The sequence below is a fragment of the Macrosteles quadrilineatus genome, unplaced genomic scaffold (genome assembly GCF_028750875.1).
Source record: "Macrosteles quadrilineatus isolate MER2022 unplaced genomic scaffold, UCM_ALF_1.0 Scaffold_3__2_contigs__length_128488019, whole genome shotgun sequence".
Taxonomy (NCBI): domain Eukaryota; kingdom Metazoa; phylum Arthropoda; class Insecta; order Hemiptera; family Cicadellidae; genus Macrosteles; species Macrosteles quadrilineatus.
In genome coordinates this window covers 3,212,061-3,230,410 of record NW_026542596.1, presented here as the reverse complement: position 1 = coordinate 3,230,410, position 18,350 = coordinate 3,212,061, and the positions used below count along the sequence as shown (strand labels likewise).

The 18,350-nt window shown below is 34.3% G+C and overlaps 1 protein-coding gene and 1 long non-coding RNA gene across 3 annotated transcripts in view; one reads left to right on the top strand and one right to left on the bottom strand.

Moving 5' to 3' along the window:
* LOC128988341 (EF-hand domain-containing protein D2 homolog) overlaps nt 1-5,594 on the top strand; it is a 70,265-nt gene extending 64,671 nt beyond the window's left edge. The window contains exon 4 of the mRNA XM_054409546.1: nt 4,464-5,594. Coding sequence (XP_054265521.1) covers nt 4,464-4,604 — 141 coding nt within the window. The 3' untranslated portion in view covers nt 4,605-5,594. The remainder of the gene's footprint in view (nt 1-4,463) is intronic.
* Nucleotides 5,595-5,788: 194 nt separating this feature from the next.
* LOC128988342 (uncharacterized) lies at nt 5,789-14,975 on the bottom strand. Of its 2 annotated transcripts, none has more exons than XR_008490361.1 (2): nt 14,810-14,975; nt 5,789-6,443 (listed from the first exon to the last, which is right to left on the bottom strand). It is a non-coding gene; the product is annotated as an uncharacterized LOC128988342 (long non-coding RNA). The 2 variants fall into 2 exon arrangements; XR_008490362.1 differs by lacking the exon at nt 14,810-14,975 and adding an exon at nt 7,507-7,674.
* Nucleotides 14,976-18,350: the final 3,375 nt, after the last annotated feature.

Genomic DNA, 18,350 nt, shown 5'->3' with positions numbered 1-18,350 from the left:
AGTTGTTTTTCTTGAGCGCAGTCAAGCGAAATTAATTAGGGTCAGCCAGGCGGACCACCCCACAATGGCAGAGGTAGGTAGGTAGCCTTTTCCTTGTTCAGAGATGCCCTGTCCAAAACTTAGTGACTTCGATGCTTAATATCCCGTTACCCACCACACGCCGTTCTGCTTCCCGAATCCCGATCACTCTCCTTTAAACATTTCAACAACTAAAACTTTAAGTGGCTTTAGGGTAATGTGGGTTGTGCTTATATTGAAAAACGATCTGATTCGCTCTAAAGTAGGAGGAGGGGCGAAAATAAGTACTGTACAGTACTGTATGCGTCACTCAAATTCCAAAACATTTCGGTTCCCCGAATAGGTGTTTGACCCGAGAGCATCTGATTGAATAAGGGGGGATTGAATTATTGGAAACCCCATAAACTAAATATGGAAGTTACCAATTAATTTGAGTATTATTGATAAAAGATTGCAAAATAATATAATGTTTCCTATTTAGTAATTATATATTTGGGTAGTCATGTATGGTCATCCGGAGAATAATAAAAATACACCACGTAATAGTTCAGGTTTATTTTCAAGCAATATTAAAATTGAGGTTAAAATAATTGAGGCGTCAGAAAAAAATACTGGTCCACTAAAATTAGTTATGGGAAAATCTTAGTATCGAATCAAAATATAAACAATGCAGCTTCTTGCTGTGAAACACTGCCTTATACTACTGATTTAACGTTACTAAATAGACACATATGGACATTTCATTGAATATTTGCTGAACAAATCTTTTCTTTAATCAGCTGATTTTATATACAGGGTGTTCATTTGAAAACTTTCCATATCTATTGTATCCACAGGTAAGGCTTTTAACACTTAATCGTTCTCATTTCCCCCTAATTTGGACATTCCAAATCCAAAGTACAGTGTTCGTAATGAAACCCCATTTTATTAAGCTGACGGCAAAGAGCTGTTTTCTGGACTAAATCCTTGCGTGGGAAGTTCGTCAAAACAGTGAAGTGTGACGCAATAATAATTTACTAGTGTACATGTTGCTCGAATTCGAGCAATTACAAAGTATTACAGGAGTTATTTCAGATTGAATAACAGTCATATTTACAATGAATTTAAAAGAGTCAACTCAAATATTACCGTTGTGTAACTCAGACCCTGTTTATCTTCGTTATTGATAAACCTAAAGCATTCCGGACGGTTCTCTCCTTCTCAAAATGCCTCGCTGTACAGGCAACACAGGTCAATAGAGGGCCAATTGAGAACGAAAAGTCGTTTTGGGGTAGTGTAAGGGCGCATTTGTAACCAAATAGTTGAAGTTGTCCAGGTTCATGTTCAGACTGTTAAGCTGATGAGTTAGAGATGGCTATGGTTAAGCCTATTACGCGCCACTGTTCTGTAGCTGCGGTCGTTATCACGATTGCGCCTCCTGTCTATGTTTCGTTGTCGTTGCGTCGGAGACATTTAAAAGAAATAAACAACAAATAATAAACAAATTATAGCTACACAAAACAACGATAAATGCACAAATTTAAGTTACAATCATGCTAACACAATCCATCATAGCGACACAAAACAACGATAAATACACAAATTTAAGATACAACCATACTAACACGATCCATCTTGGGGGTTATGTTTACACAAACTCAAATAGTAAATAAATGTACTCAATGTGTTTCATTAATTGAAAAGTAAATAACAGCAATAAAATTATACAGCTGATCAAAATGTAAACAATTATGTTCTTCATAAGGATAACATGGGAACTTTTAAAGCCACTGGGGCAGAGCCCAAGGGACTTTTTCAAAAATGTAAGGTCAGTTTGCAAATCTACGCGACACGCTCTTTCCAATGAGACGTCAATGGATAAAATCGGTTAAGAAATGGCGGAGGAGTTCAACCGACAAACTTTCGTGTAACGTATTAATTATATAGATTAAACATAAATACTCTTGAATAATACAGCATTGGTCTGTTTTACCTACCATTTTAGAATCCCATGTCCTACAGTAAATAACACAGTATTATAATTAATAAACCCACCAATTAGTTTAAACCATCGATCTCTAGAGATCGATGGTTTAAACAAACGAAACAAAATTATTCTGAATTAAATTATTGGTTTAAATCAGCTGTGTGACGTTGTATATCCCAATGTGCTGTTGAAACTTCTACAGGTTTACATTAAATTTAGAGTAAATCCAGCCCATTGTCTTCTTATTGCTTTCATGAATACAATGTACAATAATTACATTCAAAAGCCAACATTCACTTTAATCAGTTTAGTGATTTATGTGGATGTCATACTAACTCACAAACCTCAACACTTTCCCAATAATGTCCAAATTGCGTTAAAAGTTATGTTCAAATCTGATTAAAATATATTGCTAATTTAGTGGGAATGAACAATATAAAAAAAATATGTCCATGCCATGCTTTACAAATCTGGTTTAAAACAATTATATCGTTAATTTAGTGGAAATCAACAACATCAAAATCACGGACGAAAACTCACATTTCCCCACTTTGCCCGGAGAGAGGGATAGACGGCCGTGACGTCACAGTTCGGAAGTCTGTGTCGTCGGGAGTCTGCATCGTCGGGAGCCCCTGGTATCGCACCTAGCATATAAATGTAGAGAATGCTACATTTACTGCTACTACAAATGTAGCGTGCTACCGTCTTTGCTTCAGTTTAAAAAATGTAGCAACGCTACATTTACTGCTACAATAAATGTAGCGTGCTACAGTAGCGTTGCTACTTGTAGCATGCTACTACCCAACACTGGATATAACCAATCCATAAAAACTGTTATGTAATATTTTTGTTATAAACTAATAGTATTGATGAATTAGTAAAAGAACTTGACAAGATATGTAATTGTCAGTACCCCACGGGGAAGAAGAGTAGGCCTTGAAAACAGAGGAAGGTGGAGTGGTTTATTGATGAGGAATATTAATACACCAAAGGCCTCATTATAGCACAAGGCTCCAAGTGACCAGAACGGTTAGGTAACAACTTTACTAAGTTAACCTTACTTAGAACTTACTAGTTAACTTTACTAAGAACGTAAAGTCCTAACTAGAACAAGTGAGGTGAGGTGGGACATGCTTTGATTCCGAGGATAAAAATATGCCTAACCATTTATATCTATATTTATATTTATTTTATATTATTATATATATATATATATATAAATAAACTTGCCATTTAAAATGGAAAAGTGCCAATTTCCGTTAGCTTTGTATTTTGCAATTGGCAACTTCAGTTAAGCACAAGGACAATCGCTAAAAGAGCAGCACTGTTCTTACCTAGACAAAAATTCTGGTTACGGAAAATTCTGACCAGGGTAATCTTCCTAAAGGTGACTTTACGACTAAAAACGTAGTATTCAAGGAAGTAGGCTATACTTTGTGAGGATGCGGAACAGGTCACTAAATCTACAAACTAACCAACATGGGAGCAGTGTCCGCAACTGAAATACAATCCCCTAGAAAAATGTGATGCTAGGTATTAACCCTCCGAGCGTCACTCGTCGAAAAATCGACTCACGATACACTTTGTGTAGTGTCACGCGTCGATTTTTCGACACACGAATATCGTTTACGGCAAAGGCTCTATGACTGACTGAATCGGATTGAACTGGATCGAGTTAGGTATCGTTCTTTTCGTTAGATTCTAAGCTTTCTCCAGAGGTCTGTCTCTAAGCGCTTTATGTTCTTGGTTATCGGTTGACAAGAAGTTTGATGTTTTTGGATCCTGCAAAATGTTTAACTGTTCAGGTCTTACCTATTCTATTCTTGATGAGCAAGGCCATGTCATGCAATTGCACTATTGCCCGGGCACTCCCTATGATGGGGAACATCCTATATCCGCTACCCGTGTAAGAAAAGGCTCCTTGGAGGACTGCTTGCAGAGGACTCGGTCATTTTGATGATGAAAGAAAGTGAGGATAATCTGACCTGGTCACCATTAAGTCTCAGTTTATTCAGGGTATTCTCCGCACCAAGAAGCTTCAACTTGAACGAGATTTTGGTCTAAGTCACAAAATAAATTAATGTCAGAAGCTGTGCAAGCCCTGAGTACTTAGGTCACATTGACCTGACCTAATGAAATTGGACAAACGATCTTATAGCTGTATCCAACAGAGATTTTGTTCAGAGAGTTGTTTGACCAATCCAGGACTTACTTTCACACTAGAGGATTCGCTGTGTGCAAAATAAAAGTATTTTCCCTCCACTCCTTCAAAAAAAAGGAAAACCCCCACAAAGAATTTGATCATTTTGGTAAACTAAACAGTGTAACTTTCCGCAACATGAAACAGATGTAAATACAAGAAACAAGGGCAAATTGTTCTCATTATAACACATGTAACCAATAACTTTTTTATCACTATAACCTCATTAAAATAGCAAACAAAGCGTCACTAAAAACATAACAGATTTTTCTTTTTCAGATAGAAGAACTAAGTCGAGGTAGCAAGTTTGAAGATGAAATAAGACGGGAACAGGAGGAACGGAGGAGAGAAGAAGAAGAGAAAGTCCAGAGGAGAATAGCGTTCAAAGAAAAAGCGGCCTTATTCCAGAATGGCCACTAGCACAAAATTGTGTTTGTTGTTTTAATGTCCCTTTTTTTCATAGTTACATGTTTGGTCCAAAATAATATTGCAATCACGAATTACTAAACAGGAGAATTCCAGTTTTGAAAAAAAAACAAATAGTATTTATGTACTAATACACATTTCTCGAGAATGCAACATTTAGTTCTGTCACTTACAAAATGGGTTCATATTAATTTTAAAAGCCTTCTGTACAAAATTAATGAATCTGAAAACTGATTTTTCATTTTACCGTTCACTAAATTAGTAATAAGTAGTTATTATTGTAATGTAGATTAAGTTTATGTAAATTGTATATAAATGGATGGACGTTGTAGGAGATCTGTTGGTTGTTTGATAAATTTTAAGTAGACAAGATAAAAAATTATATTTATTTCTTTACAATATTGGTACGGTACACTTAAAATTACAGTGACATATTTAGTTTTATAAAGAAATACTCAAAATAATAGTAACATTGAATCAAATAACTAACAGCTTAAACAATAAAAATAAGAATAGGTGTTTCTGATTTATCAACAAATCCTGTTCAATTGTCCTAAACTGTTACAATGTACTAGCCTACTGTAATACATTTAATAACAAGTGTAAAGTTTTTTAAATACTCTCTCTTTTATATTCATTTCATATAACTTGTCATTAAAAATATGGCATTTAACAATTTAACTCTTTAACAGAAGAAAATATGATAAGGCCAATCATATCATTGTACCCATTGAGGGTTTTATTTTAAAAAAATGTCATCAATTTAACTTTAGACCACTTTCCAATAATAAAAAATGAATGGTCTATAAACAACTTTCTAACCTATTATAACTTCGCTTTCAGGTATAGCAATTTGTAGTTGTACTATCTTATTTTATCTACTGGTTTTGTTTTAAGATGTATCATTGCCTTATATAGATTATAATTTATTTATTTACATGAGATCAAATAGTAGAAATTAGTCAGATATAGATGTAAATATTTTTGTAACTTTGTCACCATGTTTTTGATGTAATAAAATTTTATGGTAATTTCTTGAGATTTATTTTATAACCATTTTTACTGTTTGCAAAGAAATTGACAATAATTATTAGTTTTTTACACATTATCCATCCCAAGAATAAACCATAGAACCTTTCTTAACCAAACAATTTTTCACACAAATAACATAGAACGGGTTAAAAGAAATAATAACTCCAAAATGTATATTCAATAAAAGAAGAGAAAACAAAGGAGCCGAATTAAGAGTAGTACAGGGTTTGGGCTTAAGGCTGTGTGTAGACTGCTACACAATGCAACTACATACAGTAACACACTTCTCTCGCTTTCAGCCAAATTTTGAACAACTGTCTGCGTGATTTTAAACACTTTTAATACTTACACATTGCAATAGACAATAACATTGACAATGATTCACCTTGCATGCTGCGCTCAGTTAAGTAAAAACTGTTTGAACATGGTTAACTTACTGTTTGATTATGCAAAACTTGAATAAAGCTATAGCACTACAAAAATGCATATTTCACAATCTATTTTTCCGTTTGTTTATTGCAAATCAGTATGGGATATCCAGAGATACAACTTAAAGGGGTCTACTTAAGGAGGCTATAGTCTACTGAATAACATGTTAGAGTGAGAAAATGCAATTTTCTGGGGAAAAAGATCTCACATTTCGTATGATTAGGCATATTACACAAAACACTTTAAATTATAACACACTTGTTCAATAATTACCAATTTCCATCCTGTTAGATAAATGCAAGTTTTGCAAATTTCACTTGGTATACTTGAAAAGAAGACCACCAAAACTTCCGCTTGCATGGTTGACTGCTTCTAAAAATAAATCACAAATAATGACAAAAAAATCCAAACATCGTATTTTTAATAATAAATCTACAAATATACCTGTGAATAGGACATTTTCATAAGAGCTTACAGCTTTTATCTTTTACAGCATTTATTCACCAAGGGCATTTTGATATTATTTCTGGAGACAAACACATTCTAAAACGTCAGTATACATATATATATGCCGATGATATATATATGGTGGCGGCACAAGGTAGGAGTTTTGAAGAGGTGGCAGAAGCTGACTATGACTCTAAATGAACTTTCCCAGTACTATGACGCAAATCACCTCAAGCCGAACCCTGCTAAGACCCAAGTTTGTGCCTTTCACCCAAACAATAGAGAAGCAGGCCGTGAGTTGAATGTGAGGTGGCGGGGAGACCGTCTTCAGCATTGTCCTACACCCAAATATCTTGGTGTCATACTGGACCGCACACTGACATTTAAGGCGCATTGTATTGCGACTAGAGGTAAAGTCTCAGCGAGGAATAATATAATCAGGAAGCTCACCAGCAGATGCTTGGGTGCTAACCCTAATGTCCTCAGAACCTCAGCTATAGCGCTCAGTGTGTCGGCTGCGGAGTACGCTGCACCAGTATGGAACGCATCGTCACATGCAAAAAAGGTTGACATTGCAGTCAATGACATGGCTCGAATTGTAACTGGGTGTTTGAAACCAACCCCAGTACACAAACTCTATTGTATCATAGGGATCGCCCCTCCATCAATCCGACGTGATGTCGCTGCCGACGCAGAAAGGACTAAGCAAGAGACAGACCCTCGTCACCCATTACACGGCCACCAACCTGCAGAGCGATGGCTTCGGTCTAGAAAGAGCTTTTTATCACAGACACGAGTCCTGGATGGATCACTCTCAAGCAATCGGGTGGCAAGGTGGGAGGCCACGTTGACTAACACTCCCATATACCAGCCAGGGAGGAACTGGCTCCTGGTGCAGGCCTTCATTACACGGTGTGGAAGACCCTAAATCGAATTAGGGTCAAGGTACCAAAATGCAAGACAAACATGCAGAAATGGGGTCTCTTACCAAACGAAGAAAACATCTTGTGCGCGTGTGGTGCTCTTCAGGATCCTGGCCATATGCTGATCTGCCCACGCCTAGACCAGTCTTGCACATTAGATGATCTTTTACATGCAAATGACAAAGCCATATCGGTAGCTGATTTTTGAAAAGCTAAGTCTGATTTCCGGACACGGAAAGTAAGTAACTGGAAAACATCCTAAATTAATGATGAATTTAAATATCAAGCAAAGATATGTAGCACACTTTTGGACTGTACAACAAGCACTTGAATTAGGACTTCGTCTAACCAAAGTACAAAGAGTTTTGGAATTTTCTCAATCTTGCTGGCTGAAACCCTACATCAATTCCAACACTACAAGAAGAGTAGGAGGAGGAAAGAGAAGAGGCCAAAAACAAACGGCCAAAAAGCAAGGAGGTAGTATTAAAAGAAAAAGAAGGACTAATAAAATAAAAAAAAAACAAGAAACCAACAATATGGTCAAAAAAAGGAGGAGGATTATACTTAAGACCATACCGTGTGTATTAAATAAGAAAAAACAAATATTAATTCCAAACAAAGAGTTGACAAATAAAGAATTAATTATACAGGGTGATTGGTACTCAGTGTGACAAAATTTTTTTGGTGTAAGTACAAAGTAAATGATGTGTGATGATGCATATAAAATGTTCCAAGTCTAACAATTAGCTTCCCAAAAGATTATTTTATATTTTTCAAAAATAACCATGCTTTTAAACTTAATACAGCGATTTTTCAATTACGTGTATATGGATTTGAGTAGGTAATGTCATTTTTGTGTTCTACTTTAAATTTTGAATAAGAATAATACAAAATGACAGAGGATCAGTTGTAAAAACCCCATTGTAAATAGACTTTTTTAAATTCATTGTTAAGCCCCTGAGATGTAGATATTGTTGTAAGACTAGATTACTTACGTCAATAGCTCATTGAATCTTGAATTTCACTTCATGTTTCAGTACATGTTTCGACACATTGTCATCATCAGCTGAGTACTAGTGAAGTTTTTATTCGCCATATGGTTTGTCAATGTTCAATTAAATAAACTCGCAACACGTAACACAAATACGACACGACACGGAACATATACATTTACAACACGTAAAGCTTTAAGACATGCAGGCCTGCTCGAACAAAACACACGGTCATGCCGCGGGTCGGGGACAGACTGACTATTTGTTTATCCAGGCTTATCATTGTTATCACGGAGGCAGTGGACAGCTGTTTCTTTGGTAGGAATGATAGAATTGAATATCGAGTTGGAGCTAAAATTTAGTTTTTATTCAGAACAAATTCATTTTCGTCGTTATTTTTATGAGCTCTGTATATTTTGTATTCCTCCAACAAGTCCAATTTTCTGCCCTTTTCACAAATGTGGAGTATTTCTAGACTGTCTTCTATTGTTCCGAATGAGTGGTTATTGTCGATTATATGTTGGCTGAATGCTGATTTCTGTTTGTTCGTCCTAGGGTTTGGTCTATGTTCTTTAAATCGTGTGTTAAACCCGCGACCAGTTTGGCCAATATATATGCTCGGGCAGTCAGCACATTTTAGTTTATAGACACCAGTTTTGTTATTATTGTTCATTTTTGCATTTGGCGTTTTGTAATTCAGCAAGTTTATTGTTTTATTCTTCGTGTTGAAGACTAGGCTTAAGTTGTTATCTCTCATAGATTTTTTCAATGTGTGTTGTATGGTGTTACTGTATTCGATACATACATATTTAGCCTTATTTTCACGGTTTAGTTGGCAAGTTTCAATGTTAGTTTTTCGTTTGTTCTTATGTTTGGTGATAAGTCTGTCCACTAAACTGTCAACATAACCATTTGCCCTAGCGATGTGTTTGATTTATAGCTACCTCTGAATCAAAATCGGATTTATTTAATGGTATACTTAGTAAACGATGTATCATTGAGTTGTATGCACCCATTTTTTGTGAATGTGGATGATGAGCTGGCATGAATTGTTTGATCAGTTGTGGTCGGTTTTCTGTAAATGCTGAATTCAAGTTTAGTGTCCTTCTTTTTCATGGTTAAATCGAGAAAGTTGAGTTGGTTATTATATTCTATTTCAATGGTGAATTTCAGTTTTGGAGCTATTTTGTTGAGGTAGTTGTGGAGGAGGTTCAGTTGTCTATTGTTTCCATTGAATAACATTGTGTCGTCTACGTTGTCACAGAAAACGTACTACTATAACCCAGAATGCCAACCGCAAGGTAAAAAGCATTAAGCGGTTTGAGAGAGCTTTGCCTGTCAATCCGTAGGCAGCACCACCAGCGTTGCTATGCTATTGCATGGCAACGCTGGTGGCGCTGCCTATGGATTGACAGGCAAAGCTCTCTCAAACCGCTTAATGCTTTTTACCATGCGGTTGGCATTCTGGGTTATAGTAGTACGTTTTCTGTGACGTTGTAAAGAAAAATAAAAGCTCTTTACTTATTTCTTTGGTAAGGAAATATAACTACTTTATTTCCTTACTTAATTGATCATTCCATCAAGTAAAATCACCTCACACCTTTATGTAATACAATTTAGGTATTCCATACAGGTGTGAGTAGGCCTATTATAAAAAGTTGCCCCTTGGTGGGGTTTGAAAATGAAATTTAATTAATTTAATCAGACAACTGAGGATTAATCACAAAACTGGCAGTGGAAGTACCTAAGATGCTGTATTGAGCCCTGGTAATTTTATACCCCAGAAATCCGATTTATGGACCGTGAGAGACCTGATATGTGTGCCGATTTTTAAATGAAAAGATTAAAAATCCGCGACAGGCAATGGACAAGTCAGTCCAACCATGACGTAACGCGGAAGGATACGAAGACCGTTGAGAACCGCGTCGTCTGCAAAGCGCCTCGGAGTCCTCACTCGTGGTTTAGCACTCGCACAGACAACATGTAAAGTCGCGTTTTGTCGCTGGTGTAGGACGAATTTATTAATATCTTCATTCGTAGCTCGGAAATTCGCATTCGGGCGGAAATTGTACGTGCATCAAATGATCACAATTGTCAAAATTTCGCCGAATTGCATTTGGGGGTGTGTTTTATTAGTATTAAGTCGAGACAGTTGAGATGCCAGATTGATTGTTCGCGTTCGTAATGAAAATTCGTACATGCATCATATCGATAGCAAATGTCAGTTTCTAGCGAATCGCGGGTCGTCGTGACGGTATTTTCAATTGAATCATTAAACGCCAGCTCGAAAAAACAAGAATTAATAAGTCATACACCAGAAAAAACCGTGTCGTGATATTCCGCTCGGTCAGACAAAAAGTCACAAATTACCACGAGTCAGTTTTTAAATGTTCGGTACGCGTGAATCTTCGTCGGAATGAATGTGAATGTGTCGACATGTGTACGTAAGTAAATGTATTGTGTTATTTGTGTTTTAGTATTATTGTAGTCCTGCCAATCTGCCATTTTTTTCACATGTTCCACTAGCTTTACAAGTTATAATCGTGTCCTGTTTGGTTTGAATATTTCATGTTTCATTTGGTATACCTTGAGTACATGGTCACAATTCAGGATGAAGAATATTTAATTGAATTTTATCATGTTATGCAAAGAATTTAAGTTACATTAGTAATTATAGTCAATTAAAAATTATTTATTAAATAAAATTGAAATGGTCTATTAATTTTAAGAACAATGATTATCTGTGATATTATTATTTTTATGTAAGGGTCAAATTCTATCATCATCAGTATTATTATTTATAACGTTTTGTATTTCATGTATGGAAATAATTTTGAACAGAGTATTACATTTTTTAATAGGGAGAGTTTGATTGTGTAACGTAAATGGGGGTAACAGAGTGCTCGGTCGAAGGCTAGGGTTGATAAAAGGTCATGAGGATAGACTCCCATTAAATTCATAAACATTAAATACTAAATAAAAGTTATCAATTAATCGACTCAGTAGTCGATTGGCCCCGTTGCATTGATCAGCAAGGAGTGATGTAGATCACAAACCTACATAATAGTCCCTGTTTGATTAAATTGTAATCTGGCCAGTTTGATAAACACGAACATCTTTGGGGAGTCTGGTGACCTAAAATAAATAAATAAAGTTGTCAAGGCTAGATCATCCCGAGACTTTGTAGTTTTAAAAAAGATGAAAAACCGCCAATTTGAACTTTCAACAAACAATCAACTCTCTCACTCTCTCGTTCTCAAAATATTAAACGTTGTGTACAATAGGCAATAGTAGTAGTTATGTTCAATTCATGTCACAGCTCAATTTCAAATTCATTATACGGTATTTTTACAAATCAACATCTTTTTATTTGCCTGTGTTTCAGATAGTATTATTAATATCAAACTGGTGTAATTTAAGAGGTACAAGCTGCTATACCCGTGCTTTGCAACGGCAAGAAAATGTGACCTAGAGAGCCATTAAAGTAATTCTGATGTGTATTTTAAAATACGGCAACTCTTAGTTTGAAAATATAAACTGATTTAAAAGTGTAAACCTACTTACTTTCAAACTCCTACTTTTTATGTTAATAGATTCAAAAGTATAGGACAACATACCTTAGTGTAGCAACAGCATCAATTTTTCTAATTGATGCTTCTCGAATGACATGTTTTACCATAATTCTTCAACTTAAGTCAAACCTCTTTACATGTAGCTTACTATATGAATTACAAAATGAAACTTTGAGCAATACTTTACAAAACGTATACAACCTTTCTTTAAAACCAAACATAACCCTCCTAAATCTACATAAAGCATCACAAACATCTTTTTCGAGTAAATAAACAAACACCAGTTCATTGTACTGAACAGCTGTTTCATTAACTAAAATAAACTAAATTAAACTTTGGAAGCATGCCAGGCGTAGCCCTTTGGAAATCAGCCTGTGGGGCAGAGCCCTTAGGAAATTCGTCCATATCAATACTTTTCGGCAAATCTACACATTCTAAGCTTCATTTTGATGTGACATATGCCTATATTTTTATTTGGTAAATGGCCTTAACCGTTTACATAAAATTTGATTGTATCACTTTAATAATATAATAGATTGGCTTAACTGAAAGAAGTATACAAAGTATACACAAAGAATATTGATGATCACATTCTATAGATATGTTTTGACATTACAAGTTCATATTACATTTTTAATATAAAGTTGGTGAATTCATAAGAGTAATCGGCTTAACCGAACAATTGCAATCTATATATTTAATACGCGACATGAAACTTTGTGAACAATAAGGCTTTTTTGTGTTAAGATTTAACCCCACATATGATATACCAAAATGTTCGTGTAGATGTGCAAACTGGCTTTAGATTTTCGAAATATGTCTTTTTAAGGGCGTGGGCTGCCCTCAAAGTTCCTTCCATAAGGATAACATTGTGATTGATTTAAATGTTATTATATTCTGAAACAGATGTCAATACATTAGTTTAAACAAAAATTAAATCCCAGCTGTTTTGTTTGGTTTTGAAATGTAAACAGTTTGTATGTTTTTAAAAATAACTAGCTGAACCCGGCAGACGTTGTCTTGCCTTTGACTATTTATAATTTAAGTACCGTAACGTTTAATTGTCTTATTGTATATGAAGTGCTTATAACTAAATTAAAATACGTACGACAACTAATGAAACACATATAGTACAAAGGATAACCGATTCTTTAATATTGCTCTTATATTAATGCTAGTAAAATATAATATCAGTAAATTGAATATTATTATACAAATTATTACATATTGGTTTAATCAGTGTTTGGTATTGATATTTCAGTACTACAGAATCATTGCCATATTTTAATAGAATTTCAACAAAGAGTACATTTTGCATTCAGAGTATTGGTACACATTTTAGTATATCTTAAGAAGTGTTACATTTAAGATCATTGAAGGTATTTTCAGGAGGACATATCAGACCTCTCACGGTCCATAAATCGGACTTCTGGGATATTTAATCACAGGGCTCACCTAACATCTTTAATTCCACTGCGCACTGCTCTGTGATTGTATGTCCTCAGCAGTTCAATTAAATTAAATTAAATTTAATTTTCAAACCCCACCAGGGGGCAACTTTTTATAATACTCACACCTGTATGGAATACCTAAATTGTATTACATAAAGGTGTGAGGTGGTTTTACTTGATGGAATGATCAATTAAGTAAGGAAATAAAGTAGTTACATTTCCTTACCAAAATAAATAAGTAAAAAGAACTTCTTTTTATTTTTCTTTACATATGTCCTCCTGAAAATACCTTCAATGATCTTATAATGTAACACCTCTTAAAATGTAATAGAATGTGAATCAATACTCTGAATGCAAAATGCACTCTTTGTTGAAATTCTATTAAATTATGGCAATGATTCTGTAGTACTGAAATAGTAATACCAAATACTGATTAAAAAACCAATATGTAATAGGGAATTTGTATAATAATATACAACTGACTGATACCTATTGTATTTTTTTGCAATTGTTCGGTTAAGCCGATTACCTAGACAAGACCAACACAGGAGAATTAATAAAATTGTTAAAAGAATAAGCTTTGTATATTGTCACTCAAATTTGTTTACATCTGTTACAAGTATCAATATTTTATTCAAGGGTTTTGCTCTACTGACACTTCTATTGAACCAGGGAGAGTATTGATTGTGTTTTTAGGACCTTCTTTTGTTTTCTAAGGTATTGATAGCAGAGCCTCGGGAACCTAGGTTTGAGTTATTTAATCTATTTTTAGGCTATCAGGCTTCCCAAACAAGAGTATTTATTAACAACTGGCCAGCTGACTTTAATATGCAAAGGGACTATTCGTAGTTCTGTGTATGACACACTTTATTGCTCAGTGGCAAACTGGGCCAAATCGACTACTGAGTCGCTTGTTTTAATTTAGGTTAATAAAATGATTTTCATGGCGTTAATGGAAGCCCATCCTTATAGCCTGTATTGAATCCTACCCTTCAACCGGGACAATGCTCTGGTTCAAAAACTGAGTTGATATACAATCAACCACTCTCAGATCTCTATATAGGCCTATATACTTTAGAAGTGATTTAAATCCATGTACTTAAGTAAGAACAAAGTTGTAACAGGTTTACGTGACAGACAGTTGATGATGTTATAAATTGAAGTTAAATACAAAAATTACAATACAATTTTGATCGATGTGAAAGTTTACCCAAATTATTAAATAATCTACTTTAGTAATAACTACAAATGCATCACAGTATATTTAAAATAAGTAAATAGCACTAAGTTAACTTTGAGACAATGTGACTGAATTACGTACTAGGACATGAAACCTGCAAGAAGGAGTCATACCTAGGTCCACCGCGGTCAATCTCCCCCGCGCTAGTTTCCGCAAGGTCTGCGGCCGGCGGAGCATGAGACCAACAATCCCTCCCACTTGCCTCTGAGTCGCACAGTTTGGTTTGGCCGACCTAACCAAACGGTGCGGCGGACAACTGGAGACTACTTCACTCGTAACTACACCTGCAAAGTGTAGGATACTTTACCAAAGCACTGCTGTATTGCGGGCTGACTAATGAGACCGTTTTCTGTAAAGTAGTAACTGTACAAATTACCGTACACTTGCTTGGCTACGAAAAATAATTATTCAATTGTCATATCTATTCCACGATTATTAATGGTTTTGAAATCCATACACCACTTTACTCACTAATATTAATGGTACAGATTAAGCACATAACATTAGAATGATAATTCACTTTAAAAACAAATGCAAATTGTTAACGACAACATTTAATTAAAGACAAATCAATCAAATAACAATAAGCCGTTTAATTATTAACACAAAAGGTTTCGTATGATTAGATTATGCATACTGATAAACCACCTATGGCCATCTATAATAATATTTGGGTTTTCTTTTCCGAGTCGGGTTAGCTCTTCTACTCGACCGATTTTCATAATTTTGGCCTCAAAACTAAAGGTATGGACGCACGATTTGCAATCAAGAATCGGCATTCATTTTTATTGACGTATATTTCGAGTTATGCACAAAATGTGTCCCTGCACATTTCTTATGGGAGTTAAATTAGTTTTTTTTTCAAGTTCGTTTGGCTCTTCTGCCCATCCCATTTTCTTAATTTTGGTCTTAAAATAAAGTTATGCAAGCAAATATTTCTGATCAAACATAATCATTAATTTTTCTAATGTATTACCCAATGAAATTTTTTTTTTACTTCAATTAAAGATGTATTTCAGCAGCTCTTACTAAATTACCCTATATGTTTTGGTCTAAGAACCTTTAGTGAAATGCCAGCTTTCATTTGAGCTATTAATTATTAAGATTCCGATCTTAATAATCGTACCTAAAGCACTGTTTTAATCAGTTAACTTCGTATCGCTCAATCAGAAAACATAAATTTGATTATATCTTGGATGTGGAATTTAGTTTGTGATATTTTTACTCAATTCAAATTACGTTATTCTATTTGTTTTGACCTCAGAACCTTCAGTGAAATACCAGCTTCCATTTGATTTATTGATTATTAAGATCGGACGTACCTAAAGGACACAGCTAAATCACGAACAACACAAATTGTTCAAAAAATAGAGTTATTTATCATCGATTTATAGTCAAACGATCTTGCTTGCAACCTCAACAGTAACTGTCGACTTTGACGGGTTTCATCTAGTCAATCTTTAAAAAATATAACTTTCATAATTATTTGCAAATCTACACAAATTAGGCTTACCAATGACCTATTAATTAATAAAATCGGTTCAGTAGAACTGTAGATTTAAGTGTACAAAGTTTAACAACAACATCTTTCATTCAGTATTTTCTCACCACTATAAATTGGGAGGTTGCTTAACGTTTTTGAAAATAGAGTAACTTTTAAATGGTGAGGAAATCGACCAAAGTGGACGGTGATATTCTTGATAGAGAATAAAATTTCCTACAAATTACTATCATGTATTTCCTGAAAATACTCAATAAAGACAGTCTAAAGTTGGCTACAAATATAAACTTGGAAAAAGGCGTTTTAAATGTATTATTGTTTATTTTCATTTTTTCTCCTCAAAAAGTAATAAGATCACACTTTTATAACTATTTGCAAATCTACACGAATTAGGCTTTCCAACGATTAAGTAACAAAATCGGTCCGGCAGGAATTTTAAATTTTATGATTTTTAAATAGATTTGTTTTTCTAACAAAATATATGGATGAAGTATAATTTAAAACATGCTATGTAAATTAATGGTATGTTTCGGGAATAAATAGTTTTATTTTAAAACGAGCTGTTGGCCCGTCCTACGTACGGGAATCGAGCAGTCCATTAAAATTGTATATAGTTATATCAATATGTCTATTCCTAATTCAAGCTTAGTTTAAGCAGTTCAAAGTTTATTGTAAAGAAAAATCTACCAAGATTAATTAAAACTTCTGGTCGTTGTTACTTTCCCAACCTGTCCTCAAAAATTCGGGTGGTAAAACAATTTTCATAAGCTTTCTTTTGAAGTCTCGTGAGCTTCGATTCGTATAAAGCAATGGTTATAGAATCTTACTTAATTTCTATAATCAATGACAAAATCACAGAGTAAATAAACTAACCTCATAGTTCTTAGAATATTTGTATATTCAACCAGCTGTTAGTTATAACAAATTATATTGCACTAAAACAAACTAAAGATTTTATAGACTGTTGAAAAAAACAATTAGAACATCTATTATTTTAATTTTACTTTGTATATTTAAATTATCTCTCGTCCTCTAACCGAATAAATAAACGTATCAATTATTAAAGCATTACACATAGCATAGAAAGTCAACCCTACGTTACATTTTCATCCAAATGCTGAATTTGTGTCGAAAACGCTGATTGTTTACAGCTGTTACGTTAAGCAAATTGTATTATACCAAAACCTAGAGTAGAATGATAGCGTCGGCTGCTGGACTTTTTAAGATTTTAAACTTAATTAAAAAAAAACTGAAACCCTAAACTAAAATTGTGGCTTCGACATTCCCTAGTTCCCAAAATTGGCTTCTTTCAAATCTTTCTTTCAACGCAAAAATGATGAAAATCTGTCAAGTGGTTGATTCAGAATCGTGAAATAAAAAAACCTGTTACGTTTTAATATATAAGATAACGTACACATTTTTGTAATATTCCTGGAATTAGTTTGGGTTGTTATTACTCGATACTTAAATTATATAAATAGCCAAAGGCAAGACAACGTCTGCCGGCTTCAGCTAGTTTTTTGATAATCCTATCTCCTCTCTGGCATTATTTAATTCGAAAATGATTACATTGCATTATAAAGTGATTTCATACGTTGTAGGCCCACTTATTATGTCTTACAGTATACCCCTTCAATCACGGTTAAAAGATTAAATACACCTATAAAGAGTTATTTAATTGTGAGTGAAAATAGAATGATAAGTATTTGTTATTTAATTAGAAGAAGATTATACCTAAAAATGGGGCCCATTGGCTTCCTTATGGTGCAAGAATAAGTGACCCAATGTCCCCAGTGTCAATAAGCAAACTTTTTTTAATTAAAAGAAAACTGCTTTTCGTGGTGGGCCCTCCATAATAGTAGGCTATTTTTAGGACGCATTCATCCCTTATCCACCTTCCTAAGATAAATAAATTATTACATATGAGATTATGAATTTCAAAATGGAAAAGAGTGTTTCTTCAGCGTGTAGATTCTTAATATAATAATAATACGACATATTATAATAACGAATAATATGACAGATTAAAGTGTTTTCCGTACGTAAATGTGAGTGAGTGTATGTATAGTTGAAGTAACATAAATTATGGAAGCAGCCAGATTGGGTAAAATAAAATATGTAAAAACAACAATTCATTTAATTTAAATAACAAC